This window comes from Prosopis cineraria, unplaced genomic scaffold (assembly GCF_029017545.1).
Source record: "Prosopis cineraria cultivar Desert tree isolate PC_DT_omini unplaced genomic scaffold, ASM2901754v1 PC12, whole genome shotgun sequence".
In the NCBI taxonomy this organism is placed as follows: Eukaryota; Viridiplantae; Streptophyta; class Magnoliopsida; order Fabales; family Fabaceae; genus Prosopis; species Prosopis cineraria.
Window position 1 is genome coordinate 36,073,275 of NW_026555343.1, and position 18,139 is coordinate 36,091,413.

At 33.6% G+C, this 18,139-nt stretch overlaps 1 protein-coding gene across 2 annotated transcripts; it reads right to left on the reverse strand.

Moving 5' to 3' along the window:
- Positions 1-375: 375 nt before the first annotated feature.
- On the reverse strand, positions 376-3,669 carry LOC129288728 (methyl-CpG-binding domain-containing protein 11-like). 2 transcript variants are annotated; one of them, XM_054925458.1, is made up of 3 exons: positions 3,511-3,669; positions 3,312-3,417; positions 376-1,395 (listed from the first exon to the last, which is right to left on the reverse strand). In XM_054925458.1, the coding sequence occupies exons 2-3, from the start codon at positions 3,390-3,392 to the stop codon at positions 664-666; spliced, it is 813 nt and encodes a 270-aa protein (XP_054781433.1). In that variant the 5' UTR covers positions 3,393-3,417; positions 3,511-3,669; the 3' UTR covers positions 376-663. The 2 variants fall into 2 exon arrangements, with proteins under 2 accessions (XP_054781433.1, XP_054781432.1); XM_054925457.1 differs by lacking the exon at positions 3,511-3,669 and having other exon boundaries at positions 3,312-3,504.
- Between the last annotated feature and the right edge of the window lie 14,470 nt (positions 3,670-18,139).

The following is an 18,139-nucleotide window of genomic DNA, read 5'->3' on the forward strand; positions in this document are numbered from 1 at the left end:
ACCCAACACGGAAAAAAAAAAAAAGAAAAACATGGAAGAAATCCAACGAATAGGCTGCTGTGTTGTCGGGCTTTAATCCAAGGCGTCATCAATAGTATATCATTTCCATCGTATTATGCGAGTTCTTCTGACTTCCCCAAAAAATGTAATCAACTTTCACGTCCCAGGCAATACACCGTCCTGGTACCTCGAGTTTCTACTTAGCTAGTAATCATGGTGCCTAAAGAGAAGTGAACTAGCAAATTCATGTACCTCTGTAAAACTCAAGCTCTTCCCGGAAGGAAGCTTCTTTCTTCTTGACACAGTTTGAGATTTAGATTAAACAAGCTTACCATCCCAATCAATCAAAACATCACAACACGTACGAGAGCGAGAGATCAGAACCTCAACCACCACTTTTCCCACTACGCAAGTGCGAATTAGATGACTAACATTGAAGTTTTACAGTCAGAAATCTAAAGAGCGGCAGCACTATGGAAGATCTAGAGCCTAAACTAACAGAAGGTACAGGTCACGTTTCAAATGATTCCCTCCTAGGTAAACCCAAATGAACAAAAAATAAGAGACCACAGTCATCCAGGATGTCTCAACAAGATAGCTGGAATAACATTACAAGAGTCAAAGGGTACTACTACACATTAGTACAGTACAGTACAGTGCATTTCAGCATGCCACAGGGTGGGCTGATGAATGTTGAGCGGCTTCACTGCGCACATCTGCATTAACTCTCCCATTCTCAACTCTCTCTTCATCAATCTTCATCCCCATCTCCTCCGTTTGAGTTATCGTCTTCTTGACATCAGCTTCCCCGTTCACCTGTACAGTGACGCCGTTTTCTTTCTGTGGTTCAGCGTTCAAAGTTTTTACACCAGTTTTTTCCTCTGCTGCAACTTCTTCAGCTTTCTCTTGACTTTTAGTGTTTTCCTCTGCATCACCCTGCAGCTTATTATCATTATGAGTATCAGTTGTTTGTTCAGTTTGCTGTGTTTCATTCCAGTTCTCAAACCCCTTTTTTCTCTCTCCTGTTTCTCCCTCCTTATGAGCATCATCCTCTGCAGCCTTGGGTTCTTCTTCTTTAGCAGCAGACTTTCCCTTGCCTCCTCCTTCTGAAGCAGGTTCTGTTTCCTTCGGATCTTTCTTTGAACCAGATGATTTTCGAGCTCGCTTCTTTTGAGGCTCAGCATCTGCTGGAGGAGTTGATTTCGCCCTCTCGCTGATCCTGGCTGATCGCCGAGGGGTCTCACCAGTTCCCCAGTCAAACTCAGATACAGCAGGATTGCCAGGATGTGCCTTTAGGTACTGCTCCAGTTGTTTCCTTCCACTGATCTCCTCCCCAGTAGGAGCTATGAACACAATCTCACTTTTCCTCGGTGTTCCCAATTTCTTTGGGAAAAACTGCAAAATGGAACTAGTAGCATGTCATACAAATAATTTCCATTTAGCATAAAACCAAACCAATTAGTTTTTCACTTTCATCCATTACAGTATATTGTTGTTACTGACAGTTTTCAGGAACATGCATGTGTGTGTCTGAGAAATGGAGGGGAAAAACAAATACTTGCACAAGAAATTATGAAAAAAAGCCAGCCCCTCATGATGTTTTTTAACAGAACCATGAATTTGAATAAAACACACTGTGACTGCCTGTTTATATTCAACTTCAGCCAAAGTTAATCTTTTGTAAATGATGGTTTGTTTCCTGGAAAATCACACAATTTCATAAGCCTCACATTTTACAGGGGACAGAAAGGACAAGAAAGGAGACAATACGTGCCAAGTAACATTAACTATATTTAAAAAAGTAAGCCACATTCAAATCCTGCTCACTCCCCCAAGTCGTGACAAATTTGCTAAACACAATCCCAGACCATTAAAAAATTCCCTTCCAAGCACAAACAAAAAGGAAACAGCTTTAGGGAAGACATGCATAAAATTTGAAATTTGAACATCATGGATAATTTTAAAAAAGAAAAAAAAACTAAAAAGATGAAGAAGATGACAGCAATAATTTTCCTTCGCACAACTTTCGCATAACCTAAGGTTACTACTTACTACAGAAGAGCGCGTTTAGACAGTTGGTCGCAACTAACAAATCATTCACTAGTAATTTAAAGACCAAATTTACTATAACAAAAAATTAATACATGAAGCTTGAGGAAATTCAAATCCACAATCCATAGCAAGAATAGGCTTAGCCACAGGGTGCAACTAAGAGATTAAGTCAGGAAATTTACTCCTTAAAATTACATGTTATATTAATAGACCTTGAAATACTGACAATATGACAAGGAATAGACCAATAACTTTAACATGAGGTCTTTACTTGTAATTTTATAATATAAATTAATCTTTTAAAAAATAATATTTTAAAAAAGTTCTAAATTTTCAAATTATAATTTCAAGAAAAAAAATTGAAAAATTACATCCAAGGACCAATACGCTAACACAGGTCGCCAAAAAGTATAATCATCTCTAAAGATCAAAATCATTATCCTGATTTAGGAAACCTACAACTAGATTTTCCAAAATATCATATCGCATTTTCACTTCGGTTAAATTGGATGAAAAATCTTTTAAAATGTAACAAAAAATTTAGCCTTTAAGATATACAATACTTTGGATACTAAGATATCATCTTCTCGACATAGTTTCAGTGTGGAAGAGCTGTACAGTAATTTTTCCCTCCGCAGTCTCTTGGTCTCTCACCACGATTCAATCAACCAGAAAGACGGTCCATTTAAGACACAATTCGTGACAAAAAATCATAAAAAAAAAAAAAACCAAAGCAGCTCAAAAACCAAGCACTGCGAAAGAAATGCCAAAATCATATAGAACCAAGCGAAGAAGGAAACAACCAAGCTTCTTAAACCCAATCTCAGCTTACCAGGTCACGCTTGTTCCTCAATATTCTAATATTTCCCCGGAAAGTCGTGTACTATCCATTCTTTTGTTTCCTTCTATTCTAGGGTTATGGTTAGGTGCTAAGAGGCATGGATAAAGAGGAAGTCTCTATAAGAAGTAACAAATTCCATTTGCCTAGAAAGTTAGTTAGCTATTATTTCCGGTTTCTTTCTCTTGCCTGTTTGTTTGTTAATTTAAAAAAAAAAAAAAGTTGCACCTAAAAATCTAAAACATGATAGTGCGATAGTAATTCTCATGAGAAACAGCCAAATCCTAGCAGAGACCCAAAATGAATCACTAAGTATAACAGCTAAAGCAAAGAACTTTATCATTTACTAGAGAGAACCAAGAACAGAACTAAACCAAGCAAACACAAGAAATTTAAAAACAAAGGAAGGAGAGGAAGAGACCAGTTTCTTCCAGGCCGGAGGAGCTGGAAGCTCAACAGAGAGGACCTCATCTTTTGCAGCGGTAGGCGAATCGTCGGCCATTAGAGCTGCAACACGGTGCGTTTATCTGAAAAAGAAGGAAGAAAAGAAAGGAGAAAGCTTGAGAGAGATTGGCGGCTGGTGGGGGAGAGAGAGAGTGAGTAACGGTGAGAATACAAACCGTTGTTGAGGCGGTGATAAAACTGGTAATAGATACGGATTTGGTGGCCTTTTTGGACCCTGCTTTGTTTCTCTCTCCTTTTTCTGTGTAAAGTTATGTGATATGTCTCCCGTTCTTTCTTTCTTTCTTCCCACTTCCGGGGCCTGAAAAGATAACATAACCCGCTCCGAAAATTTGTGTTTTTTATTTTTGTTTTGTTAAAAAAGGATTTCACCGTCGGTGATTTTGATTGCGGGCTTGCGGTCCCAGAGATTGCATCTTTGAGAAATGTTGGTACGAGAAGGACGCGTGGTGAGGATAGGGCGATGAGGCGCGTGGTGAAGGCAGGGGGAGGGAGGTAGCGTGACGAAGAATTAGGGAGGGCCAGCCAGGTGTCGGTCGCACGTGAAAAGCTTGGGGATAAGGTTGAGGGGTTTGAAGCGGAATGAAATATGGGTTTGAATTCCGAACCCTGTCTTGCTTGTGGGACCACTCTTTTGAGCACAACTCATAATTGGAATATGAAATTTGATTGAATAATTCGATTTCGAAGTTGGGTTTCTGGTTGCCAGCATCATGTGGTGTGGTGCAGAGCAAGTAGCTTCTGAGAAAGGTGTAGAAGAAGAAGAAGAAGAAGCTGAAGAAACAAGACCGGGAGGTGGAGGGTGAGTGGGTGACTAGATAAGAACACTTATGATCATAGAACTGAACTACATCGATTAACAATCTGTTAAAATACTGCTTCAAAAATTTATAATTAGAATTGTATGTTAATTATGGTCAAATTAACTATAAACAAAACATTACAAGGTTCTTCTAGATTAACAATTTAGCGAATCAATCAACCAATTTATCCAGTTTTCAATTTGAATGAGAAGAAAAATGAGGGAGACAAATTATGAAGAGATAGAGCTCATGAAAAATTTATTATTTTTTAGAATTTTTTTCTTCTCTCGATTCTTCCCTCTATATTTTCCTCCATGGTTGCACGGTGGGATTATAGAAACTTGATTGGTAGGAAAGGGCACATCTCACAAATGATGCTTTCACTGCACCATCATCTAGACCCTTCCATGTACGATTATCCTTGCCGTCACGTCCTTTTTTTTCTTCGAATTTCTTCTCATTGATTAGAGAAATGGCATGCCACTTCCCAATATTTGAATTTAAACTTTGTTATGCCCTCGTACCAAAAATGCAATTTCCTTATGGCCCGCGGTCTTGGAGGTCAACGCAAATCTTACAAATAAAAAAACACAAGACAAATGGAGTTTAGAGAGAAGGACAAAAAGCTTTTAAAAGAATAAATTAATTCAACCAAGTTTTAAATGTTAAATTTTATAAATTTACAAGTTTCACTTTTAATTTTACAATTTTAATGTAATGAATTTATAATTTATTTTTTAAAATTTATCATAATTGAAAAATAAATACATTTATTTTTTCTGTTAAAATTTTGAGACACAAGTTACAAATTCATCATAATGAAATTGTAAAATTGAAAATTGAACTTGCAAATTCTTGACGTTTGATATTTGGAATCTAAATTAAATTAATTGATCCTTTTAAGATTTTTTTATCATTCTCTCATTAGAGTTTATACAAATGTATTGATTTTTTGAGTAAAAAGGGCAATTTCATTAAACTAAATAGAGCGATAGAAACAAATAAAGCTTTACATAAGAGATGTAAGATTAAAAAAACATCTACGAGTATGGTTAACAATAACTCTAGCCTGAGAAAGAACACCATTTATAGCATAAGTTTCATTAGTGAAAATTCAACGGTTACAAATATCCTAGAATTTTCAACGAGTGATGCTAATGCCAATCTTTCAAGAAATATCCAACTAAGGGTTAAGAAGCTGGGCAGTGAACCATGAAGTCAACTCTCAACCAAAGAAGTCGTGTAGTAAATTTGATGGTAAAACTTTCTTCTAAATGGAGTTTGCAAAAGGGCAGCCTTTTAAAGCATGGCTAATAGTTTCTACATGTATGCATTAAAGAGGGCAAGTGGGATCATCTGTCATACATCTCATGTGTCATTCAAAGCTAGTGAAAAGTTTGCCTTTAATCATTAACCATATAAAATTTTAGACTCTTTGAGCTATTAGCAGCTTCTAACTCTTGGACCAGAGTTTATAGGCTGAATTCCAATCAGAACCTTATATAGCAACGTAAGTTGATTTAACAATGAAAGCACCATTACTAGTCAAATAAGCTTACTAAGGCACAAGCAATTTGTTGAAGGATATGCTGAGATAGCAAGTGTTCAAATAAGTTCTACCTTTACTGCCCGTGATCAACAAGAAAATTTGATATTAGTTTAAGTGAGTCTAACTTGCTGATTTTCATACAAGATAGTAAGCACAGAAATCCTAAATCTCCTCCTTAGAAATTAGACCAAAATTTTATACCGCTTTTATTCCTTGAATTCCATTTAATGTGCATAACAACATCTTGCCAAAATTTTGAGATATTCCTCCAAAAATAACAGCAATGGCTTCTAGTGACATCTTAATTGGGTATGATTTAGAGCTGATACTTTACTTTGAGCATACATACCCATTGTAAGTTAGGTTTTGTGAAAATCTTGAATATCAATTTGGAGAGGAAAGCTTTATTTTGAGCTTTCATACTAATTAAACCACATCTATGAATAAGAGGCTATCAAAACTCCTTCCAATTAACTAAACTAATTTTACGATGCTCCTCATTATAACCCTATATGAATTTTTGAATGATCTTTTTAGTTATTTTTGAAAAAGTAGCTGGAAGGGCAGTACTTTACAATGTATACAAAGGGATGGAGGCTAAGACAGATTTCACTGAAGTAATGTGACTTGCTAAAGAGAGAGACTTTGCTTTCCATCCCACTAATTTTTGATGAAGCCTTTCAACAATATGGATATAGGTTGTGCTTTTCACTCGACCAGGAAGTAGCAGCACCTCTAAATGGCAACTAAAGGAATTAGTGCACTTGAACCCCAGTTTTTGGCATATCTCCTTAAAGGTTGATAGATTACAATAATGGAGAAGTAAAATTGAGTTTATGCTTGAGTCATAGATTGACCAGATGAGAGATAGAATTTATGTAACACACGTTTAATCACTTTAACTTGGGAGTCAGATACCTTACTGAAAAGTGCCAAATCATTAGACTAAGAATAAATGAGAAAGAAGAATACCCCTACATCCTATCCTTATTATTTACTGATTTTTCTATTAAACCTAAGCTAAGATGGCATGGGAAAGGTGTTCCATGCACAAGACAAAGATGTATGGTAAGAGTGAATCACCTTGTATATTGCCTCATATGGGGAGAAAGCAGAGAAAGGGTTACCATTCCATAAAATCTACAAGATAGAGGTGGTTATACAATTCATGATAAGATTGGTCAAGTGATTGGGTATCATGACTTCGTGCAGAATATCCTTAATAAAGTCCAATCAAAGCTTATTAAAAGATTTTTAAAGGTCAACCTTAATAACCATCTAGCCTATTTTTGGTTTCCTCTTCCGCATTGAGTGCATTACTTCTTAAGTTATAAGAATGTTATCAATTATGCTCTTCCTTGGATGAAACTAATATGATATGATTCTATGACTTCAAGCATAATAGGTTTTAAGTGATTGACAATCAAGTTAGTAATCACTTTATACACAACAGAGCAAAAGTTGATTGGGTGAAATTCTCTAATGTGTTAAGGTTTGCTAACTTTAAGAATTAGAGCAATAAGAGTATAGTTTAAGGCTAGTTCAAGACTATCACCTGACCATGAATCCTTGACAAGGTTGAATAGGCTACCCTCTTATAGTGTCTAACTTGTTTTGGAAAAATAAAGCATGTAGGCTATCAATTCCAAGTGATATAAGTGGTTTCATTTCAAAGATGGTGTGTTTAACTTCCTCTATAGTAACCATTCTACCCAAACTAAGCAAGAAAAGGTTCAAGAATAGGAAAAGCACCTGAGATAACCAAAAAGGTAAAAGTTACCTTATTTAGATAGTGAAGATTTTGGAAGAAATTGATTGCTATCGTCAAGAGTTCTTTGTATTGGGAGATACATTCCCTTTGATCCATGTGCAAATGAGAAATGTGATTCTGTCAATGTTAGATAATTGCTTAAGTGTGATAGAAAGAACTATTGCAGTCATCTAAGTGTAACATCCTAGAAATTTAAACCTAAATAACTAAGCTTAATGAGGGTAATTAAATTTATTAATGTGGTGTATGGATGGAGAGGTTTAATTAGTGTGTTTAATTATAATTTCAACCCTAAATACAGGTTTGAAGTGAAGTCGGGCCATCTAAGTATCAAAAGTTAAGAAAGAACTGAAGTAGGGTCCTCTGTGTCATATGCCGTAGCGTAAGGGACGTCAGGCGCAACGTATAAAGGAAACCAATGAAGGATGGGCCTCTCTGTGTCATGTGTCGTGGTGTGGGCTATATGCGCCATAATGCATGGCCAAATTTCTGCTTAAACTAGTGTTGCTCTGTTAAAACAATCAGAAGAGAGGAGAAAGGGAAAATGAGAGCACGCCACTACCTTTGTTAAGGCACGAATTTAGAGATCATTAGGGATATTTTAGAGCTTCTTAATGCCAAGGTAAGTGTATTATGCTTCCCTCTCCCCTTTCCTTTCATTTTCATGAAGGCTAAAGTTAGTGCTTGAGTTAGGAGAGTGTTTTTCGGTTCATATGAGCTATGAGTCTAAATGTATTAGCTAAAATAAATATAATGGGAGTTGATAAGAGTATATAAACCTCACAGTAATGATTTTGTGAACCGTTAGTTGTTAAGGACTATTAATATCCAAAAATTTATATTTATAAGGGTTGTTAGGAGTGTTTAATGGCTATTAATGATAATAGTTGACTCGTTAATGACAATGTGGGTATCGAAATTTAGTAAACCCAATGAATATGAATGAGAGTAGGTTTATGATTTTGACAAAAGGGAGAATAGGGAGTTATAATGTTGAAAATTGCTCAAATATAGGGTTATGATGTTATCCTTGTGATATAATTGTAGATTGACTAAATTGGCATCATTCAACCTTAAGAAAAAGTTTTGGAAATGTATGTTTTGAAGGGTAAACATTTGACCTTTTAAAAATTTGAGATAACTGGAGGATAATCTAATTTGTATAGTTATTAATTATTTATTTATTTATTGAATTTAATGATGTGAAACTTGTTTGGTGTTTTGAATACCCATTTATGCAAATTTGGCACTGTTTGAACTTATATTGAGTTATTGAAAGAAATATGTATATTTATACATGTGTGATTAATGAGAATGATTGAAAGTATGTTATTATGTGATATTGGTATGTAGAGTATAGTGGAGAAAAAGAATTATGTGAACATGTTATGATGTGATTAATATGTGTTGAATGGCATGCAACTTCTTATTATTTGCATAGCATGATCATTGGTAGGAGTTTCGCCTAGGAAGAGGAATAGATTAGTAAATTCACGTGGTAATGGTAGCCTACCATTGAAATCGGAAGCTTGCCCTAACACTAACAGTTGAAATCGAAAGGTAGCAATTGTCCCATAGTTGATTAGAAATTGTCCTACTTGTTCTTTAGGGATTAAAACCTAATTAGTCTTTACTAGTTCATAAAGAAACTAGGTTAGGGCACAATACCCAATGGTTATCAATATTAGGGGAAATGTGGTACACAAGTGAGTGAGTTAACTCTGGCTCGATAGCTTCTCATAAGTAAAATGCTAAGTTAGTTTGAGTTACGGACATAACCACTGAATAGTTACTAGTTTTATGTTGAAGGTAACAGGATGATATAAAGTTAGCATTGATCATACATTTATAGTTTCGATTACATGGTTGTTATTATTGTGATCTCATGATATGCATAATTGAGATATTTCTTATTATATGCTTTATACACCCAGTCACATGGTTTTTATTTTTATGGCCAAGGTTATATTTGATATATATGCATATAATGATTGTTTATTAATATTTACATTCATAATTAATTGATATGCAACTGTATAGATTAGGTTTACCTTGGTTACTAAATTATTATACTTACTCGTTATTCTTTAATATTTCAGGGCTTAGCTCATCAGATCAGGATAGGGAAAAGTGACTAGAGATATAGGATTTTGAGTAAATTCTTACTTGTAGGTCTCATAAATGCATTTATGCATATTTTGAAGTTATTTGCCAATTAGGACATCAAACAACTCATTTTTGTCGACTACTTGCACTACCGTTGAGAATATCTTGTGTATTTTGTACTCTAAGCTAGTGGTATGTGATTATAAAGCTTATATAGAGGCGAGATATTAGTTTAAGTAGGATAAAGTGTATTCAGTTATCATCAGATGACTATTAATAATTTCATGCAAAGTTATCTCCCCTTCTTGTTTTTGTGAAATTGAGAGGTTGAGTGTTGAATTTATGATATTTGTGTATTAGATTAGATGTGATGTATTGCACAAGTCCTAAAACGGTCCATTAAGTATGGGAAAATGTTGGTGTAGGTTTTTAGCATATTTGTTGTAGTTTACTCACCCTAGATGTGACTTAATGTGAAAAAGGAATAAATTTTGTAAAGGATGACCAACATTTGATAGAAGAATAGTTTGATTGTGAAACTTGGCTTTTAATTAGAGTTAGGAGAAAGCTTTATGTAGACACTAAAATAACCTCAATTGGAGATCGAATAGAGAAATAAGACATGTTTGAAGTTTGTCCTAAGTGTTATCATATGATAGTAGAATTTGCTGTTAAAATTCATGCACTGCACTACGGTGCATGGCACAGATGCAAATGTGCCATGGCGCACCTACAGTAAGCCACGATGCATGTGCTGTTTTACACATAATTCAACGATTTGGTGTTCATATGCAAATGTTTTGATCTTTTCTTTGTTTCTCATGCTTTCACACATGTTTTAAACTCTGATTTGTGAATGTTGAAAGTTCATAGGAATATTTTTAAATTGTGAAAACTTGAGATCCCCATTTGTGTAATTTGACAAATATGGTAATCATTTTGGGGTTAAATCCTTGATTTCCTTGGTTTTGGCAGTAATTTGTAAGTAGATAAGTCAGATCTTACACCAAGAAAATCCAATTTGAAGACAATTTCTGTAGCTATAAGAGTTCTTCTTGAAAATAAATATCCTAAAACTCCTGTTATAATTGTTGATCTAAATCAATCAAGAAATTGAAAAGAGGAAAAACTTTAAATTTATTTTGCACGCTAAAAATTCCAGAAAGGGAGCCTCACCTTCCTCTTCTTAATATTGTAGTAAATGTTTGCATTCTAAGCCCTAGCCTCCTATACAGAAGTTTTGATGTCTTCAAGAATAGTTTGATTAGGATTCCAACAATGCTTGACTAGTTCATGAAAGTTAAAATAAAGTGTCTAGAATGTTAAAAAATTTGAAAGGCCTGTCTGAGTTAGTTGTGTTATCACGCAAGCCCAAATGTGTACAAATTGGCATGTGATTCGAATAGATTTTAAGGAGATAGTCCACCCAACATGTGGCAAAGGTATTAAACTATGCTTAGTTCTAATTGCCTGGTCAAGCCTGACCATGAGGGTCCCTTTAAGTATATTTTAGGCTAGAGAAGCCATTGTCAATCCGTCTATTGTGATGCATAAAAGCTTAAAAGGAACTACAGCCTAACATATGATAACTAGAGTATCTTGTACATTCGTTCGAGAATAATGTTGTATTAAAATCTCAAAAAATAAACCAAGGGTGGGTTGTATTTGGAGCAATTTTTGATGAATCTTCCCATAAAAGTTTATGCTATCTACCAATGATTAAAAAATCAGACAGTTGAATCATCAACTAGTCAGGCTAATGGCTCGGTCAAGTTGAAAAAATCAACTAGTCAGGCTAATGGCCCTTTTAGATCGGTGGTAGGATAAAAAATCAGGATCAAGGCAAGAATCAAATCAATGTTTTTTTAGAAAATGACCAATTTTTATAATCATTTAATGTTATGTTGTATTATGTGGCTTATTAAGTTATAATAAACTTAAAATATTTGGTTTTTTTAAGTTAAGCAGCAATTTCATAGTTGTTTCTTATATTTAGATTATTATATGCATATATTATTTTTTTAATTTATTTATTACATCATCAGTTTGACCATTGGTCCAACCTTATTGAACTATGCAAACTGTGAACTGCTAATCTTTTCAGTTCAATATGTAATCTAGTTTTTAAAAACTTATTTTCTACATATAAGAATACTTCCATATGGATGAATCAAGGATGGTTGATAATGATTTTAATGTCAGTAGTGTTCTTCTAGAGAACCCAGATACCTCTATAAAATCTTAAATCTTCAACTCTATGGGAGTTTACGAGGCCAATATTTTTAATAACAGGGGCTGCCTTCATCCTTAAAATTCATAGTTCCATAAAAAAACAAAAATATCAATTTTATAATTAACAATAAAGGACTTGGTAATGGAGGAGATTCTCTTATCAAGTACCCCTTAACAATTCCAAGTTATAATTGACATAAATAAAAAAAAGAGATTATTGCTTAGAGGCTAAATTGAAAATTCACTCCTTCAACCAACATGACTATGTCATCATCTCTTACACCTTCAGCAAGTCCTTCATGAATTCCTCTTGCAATCCCTTTCAGTGCTCTAATAGATGGCCTTGAGAAATGTTCATTAAGCTGATCCTTTAGATTGTGGATGTACCCAATGGAGGGCTTAAACCCCTGTGCTTTTGCTTTTGGGTCAGGAGCTTTAGGCTATGGGTTGACTTATGGTGTTGCTTTCAAATGGGCCTAGGAGGTCAAAGAAATATTTAGGTCTATTGGAATGTTGGGCCCTTTTTAGCCAAAACACAATCATCTTGAATCACTACAGCTTTGTTTTTATCTTTATCCAATGACACATTAATTTGTAAAGCCTTGTAGACATTAGAGCTAAAGATAAACTCTCGATCAATAGTGACCTTTGTAACCTCCTTTTGTTTTTGCACTATATCCACTTTCTTACAACCACTTGTCTCCTTGTTGAACTTTTTGTAAGTTAATGCATTGCCATTTATGTCTGGCCTGGCATAACCGTACACTTCTTGATGGTAGTTCCCTCCCTCAACCAAATTGTCAAGCACATTGAAGTAGGGCTGTGCAAAAGTCCTTCGATCTTGTTTGACCTAATTTGACCCGAGATGGTCTAGTTCTATTCAATCCGTATAAACACTAGTCCTTTATAATCAAAAAGACTAAAAAGACCAAATATTTTTTTTGGGTTGGACTGAACAGGAGACTGGTCATTTAGATCACTTAGTCCACTTCAATTCTATTAATTTATTTAATATAATTATAATTAATTTATTTTTAACAAATGTTTCAAGTGTAATTGACGTTAAGGAGATGATTGTATGAAGATTTATTGAGTAACTATTGTTGTAATATAGTGTTGTTGAAGTTTGTTGAGTGTTATTTTTGTTGATGTTATATATTTAAATCATTTGGACTATAATAAAAATATTTTTTTTCTTGTTGTAAATTATTATAAATTTATTATTATTATTATTATAAGTGTTTTTATTATTTTCATTAAGTTTGTTAGGTTGAAATGGATTATTACCTCTCATAGAGGAAAAAGAGAAAAAAAAAAGTTAAGTGAGTACTGGACTAACAGGACCAATCTCTTAGTCCTATAGACCAAGTTTAGTCCTATTAATCTTCAAATTATTACTAGACAAAACCAGACTTTGAGTTAGGCCGAAATCTAGTGCCATCCAATCCTTTATGTAGCCCTACACTGAAGTGTGAGGACATCATTTTACCCGTCCCATTATTGTCCTTTCTAACTGTCCTTTTATACTTGTGGTGATACAGAGTTAAGGCATTCATCCATGAACTATAGTGGGATCTAGTATGAGAATCAATGAGAGGTTACGGTGGCGCTACCATGGTCTGCACATCTTGAAGATTGTTGGTAGACTTTTGTATTCAACATATATGACTTCACCATCCACTTGAATTTGAGAGGTAAGCAGTTGCGTAAGATTTAAGAACAACAGCCAAACTAGTGAACTTCTTCCTATCTCTTGATTTAGTGTTATAATCAATATGAATAATACTACTAAATATACTTTTGTTAGAATGAATAATACTTTTATGATAATATTTTGTAGGAAGACCAATCAATTGCACCCCATCCAATGATTTGGCTAATCTCATGATATTACAACTTGAATGTAGGCATTTATAGTTGAACATTTACATAGTGTCTGAAGATAAGCTAGGGGCCCTTGAATAAAACTTTTTGATAATCTAGCTCATCTTTAAACTTCACTATGAAGCATTCATCATCCAAATTTGTTAAATGAAATTGCCTTAAGAGTTTCTAGATATTTTGCAGCCGAGTTCTTAGTTGTCAATACCCTATTTTACGTCCTAGAAGCTTGATCATAGCAACAAGGACCATTTTCTTATTCAAAACCTTGTGAATATGCACAAAAAAGTTGATGGTAAGGATACCATCACTTTCTCCAATAGTCATATTGCTTTGAGATAACTTGATGTCATCTTCTTCTTCCTTAGGTTTACTGTCAAAGCTCAGGAGTTTATCCTTAAAAGAGGGCAATGGTGCAGTCAAATGAGCAATAGGTTGGACAACCTGCATTCTTTCTAGTTGTGCTAATGGTTGAACACCTTCACTATCATTAAACATCATTGCATTAGTGATTCTCTAAGTTTCAGGGTTGACCTCAATGATCATGATGGCTGAGACATGAGTTTGATTATTTGAAGAAGGAGTAGAGTAGTCAGCGTCCATAGCATCATCATCTAAATCATTTGATACATCATTGTTCCCTATCAGCTTTACTTTCTTGGTGGACTTATCAACATTGAGGTGAGGTAGTAGGTTATCTTTAAGGCAACTCTTAAAAGCGACAGAGCATTCCATTGTCATTGTTCTATAACGAATAACACAAACATTGATATATGTATGTATGTATGTCACTCATGCTACAAATGTATTGATTTTAAACTTCCATATACTCACACAAGATTAGTACAATTGCTGAGTCAGAGCCAAAACCTACAAAATGGTGCTTTTTGCTTATAAAATAACTTCATTCTAGGATGGATAATGTATAAATATCTTCATTATTTCTATTAAACCCACCTACACATGAATCCTGTTATAGTTATCATTGGCTTCTAAAACATAAGTTCAACTTTTTCACTTCTAGCTCAACCAATATATAACCATAATGTACTATATAGGAATTAACATACAAGGTTTGTTTTTTTAAAAAAAAAACCAATGAGTTTCAAGAGATCAAGAGTAAAAATGCTTACAACTATTTAATAATATTATTTGTATAATAATTACCACTCTTATCAAGCTAATCAACTAATAATTATCACGTCACCTCATTTGACTTTTCTTCCTTCTACTCTCCACTTGTAAAATTAATCATTCTTTTCATTAAGATATTAAAACAATATCTCTATTATTTATTTCTTTATTTCTGATCAAATAGACATTAGACTCGTGGCATGACTAATTCCCTATCTCAAATTTCATAATGTTTCCATGAAATCAGTAGAGTAAGGGAGTACATATCTCAATGTGGTCCCTAAGCTTCTTCGAAAAACATTATAAATAAATAAAAAAATTATATATATATATATATATATATAATAATAATATTTGCTTTTGTCATTCTATTTTGTAACATAATCATACGGTGTGATTGTGCCTAGGTTGGAAGCAAGAATTTGAGGGTCAAACAAATAAACAAAAGCAAGAATTACAACACATTGATGAAATCATGAGGAGGAAAGTCTGCTTCATTAGGGCAACATGGGAGCCCAAGAGGGGCCGGGTCATCTCAATCGGGCCCATTACTGCCCCATCACTTAACTCTGTGGGCCAAAATATCTAGGCTTAATGAACTTATCAGCTATTGATTCCTTCATCATGATTGTCCCTTTTCTGTATTAAACTTTTAATTATCACTCGTTAATCCCAGAACAATGAAAACTTTTCCGTGAAAAAGAAAAGTACAAATTTTACGGTAGATATATAAATTTAGGGCTAAAATCAAAATTATGAACTATGAATATAGATCTTCTAAAATTGAGAGCCTGAATTTTGTGAAATTGGATGCAATTTCTAATACTTTTTCATTAATGTGGGCATTTGCCTCATATTCTATTGTTTTTGTGTCATACATAAATTTCGTCGTCTCCTGTGTGTGTACGTATGAAAAGGTAAACATAGAGTATAAGGATATTTCATTTCTGTTTTAAAAATTATTTTCTATTTTTAAAATAGAAAGTTAAAAAAAAAACCTAGCTGAATAAGTGTTTTGGATTTAAATATTTATAAAACTGTTCTATTTTTATTTTTAAAAATAAAAATGAGAATTAAAAATAAAAAATGAGAACATCTTAGAGTTACTTCACTTTTTTTTTAATTTTAAAGCACACTACTTTTTCATCGTTGGAAATTAACGCTAATTATATTTAACCATTATCATGTATCACTACCACTAATTACTAACTAACAGCTATCACCATTGTTATTATATTTTTTAATTCTAAAATTATTTTTAAATTTACATGATTAATTTTTTTAAAAAATAATTTTTAAAATACGTTTACAAAATAATTTTTGAAAATAAAAAATGGAAACAAAATCAAACCATGCGTACCTACGATAAAGAATCCCGATCCTATGACTACAATCTTTTATTATTTTGCTTCAGGATTTCAAGGATGTCGACAGCCACAAATGAGTGCCATAATCTAATTATTAATTATTCAAATCATTATGCCACGTGAAATTCATATATACAAATGGATGCACACCTTGATCTCCACATCTCTCTTTTACATTAAAATTTGATTAACCCTGTAAACTTGGTCTGATTAACGTGAATCTTGAACATCACATCACCTGACCGGCTTATACTTTTATAAATTATTCCAATTTGGTTAGTGACATCCTACCACTTATTAGATAAACTCAAATTACTTAAGGACCAAAACATTAAGGACCTGTTTTTTTTTTTAAAAAAAAAACTATTTTTTATTTTGCAAAACAAAAAAATTTAAAAACTTGTTTGGATAAGTGTTCTTCATTCAATTGTTTTCAAAACTATTTTCATTTTTTTAAAACCAAAAAATAGAAATAACTTCAAATTGTTTTCATTTTATTTTGCTTATTTTTAAAGTACACTACATTTGATTATTGAAAATTATAATTACCTTAATTAATTTCTATTATTAATTATCACCATTAACTGTTTATAATCATCACTATCAGTTCAATTTTTAATTTTAAAACTGTTTTTTAATTTCTATAACCAAATGAGTTTTCATTTTATTTTGTTTTAAAAAATAATTTTAGAAACTATATTACAAAACAATTTTTGAAAATAAAAAATGAAAACAAAAACGCCCTAAAATTGTTAAATCTGTTTTTTTTGTTTTTTCCCTTTATGAAAAATGGAAAACTGGCTCAGTGACCAGATTTTTTTTTTTTTGTGTAAACCATCCAGTATTTTAAGACATCTTGGGTTAATTATCTGTCTCAGACTAATTCGAACCCCCACGAGGAGACATTATGGTGGTGGCAAGATATCGATGAGATAACCTCTTTGAAGCTACATTAATTATTAATTATCGTATCTGTTACTCTTCAGGGTTCAAACTTTCACCTTGAAGTATCGATAGTAACCCTTGCCAACCCTACCGAACATCCATTGGTGTTCACTGACCGGATTTGATCCGGTCCATTTTGACTCTGCCCCAGCTGCAAAATGGCGCTAGACTGGGACAAGTCGGGCCACAAGTATTATCATTAAATGCTTAATTAGATTGGGCTTTGAGTTTACTCCTCAGTTCAAACTTTTTGTGTTTTTTTTTTTGGTAAAAAGGCAATAACTTTAACAAAAATAAAAAGGTCTACAAAGAGAGAGTCATTGTCTAATTAACAAAATGACAAGGGGAAAAAAAAAAAAAAGAAGTGGGTTAAAAAGACATGTTGGGATCGTCGAGCTTTATGCTCCAGCTGCGAAAGCTTTGTGAAAGACTGAATATCTCCTGGTTATTGAGATGATTTTGGATGGAATTGAAAGAGACTCCTTTGTTGTGGAAGACATTCAAGATCTCTAAACTCAGCAGATCTCTAAGATGAGCATGAGCAAAGTCTGAAATCTAGAGCAAAACTCCGCGAAAGCAATAGGACAAGAAAAGATGAGGAGGAATAACTTTAGATCTACAAATGAGCAGTTTGACTCATCTTTCTCCATTAATTGACCAGAAAACACCATAATAGCTAGGTTCTTTTTCTCTTCTTAAAAAGATTGAGTCTAATTTCCCAAGAGGGGAAATAAAATTGATTATGACTTGATCGTTGAGGTAAAGATTCTTAACTCAATCTAATGATGAGAATGAAGCGAACAAGCGATGGTGCAAATTGAAATTTGATTATGAGAATGTTACTGTTCGAACAAAGAGCACACATTTGGCATCAAGAAGGAAGGGTAAGAAGAAAAGCTTCACGGCTCTCAAATAGCAGATTAGGAATTATGGTGGGATTGATGAAGCTCTCCTTTCCCTTGATCTAGGTCAGTGTGGGATTGATTTTCCACCTAGTTG

Bases quoted from the DNA above. Each gene is read 5' to 3' on its own strand.
- LOC129288728 (XM_054925458.1), bottom strand. From the start codon at position 3,392: ATGGCCGACGATTCGCCTACCGCTGCAAAAGATGAGGTCCTCTCTGTT. The intron at 1,396-3,311 runs GTCTCTTCCTCT...TCCATTTTGCAG, and splicing joins CTCCGGCCTGGAAGAAACTG to TTTTTCCCAAAGAAATTGGG.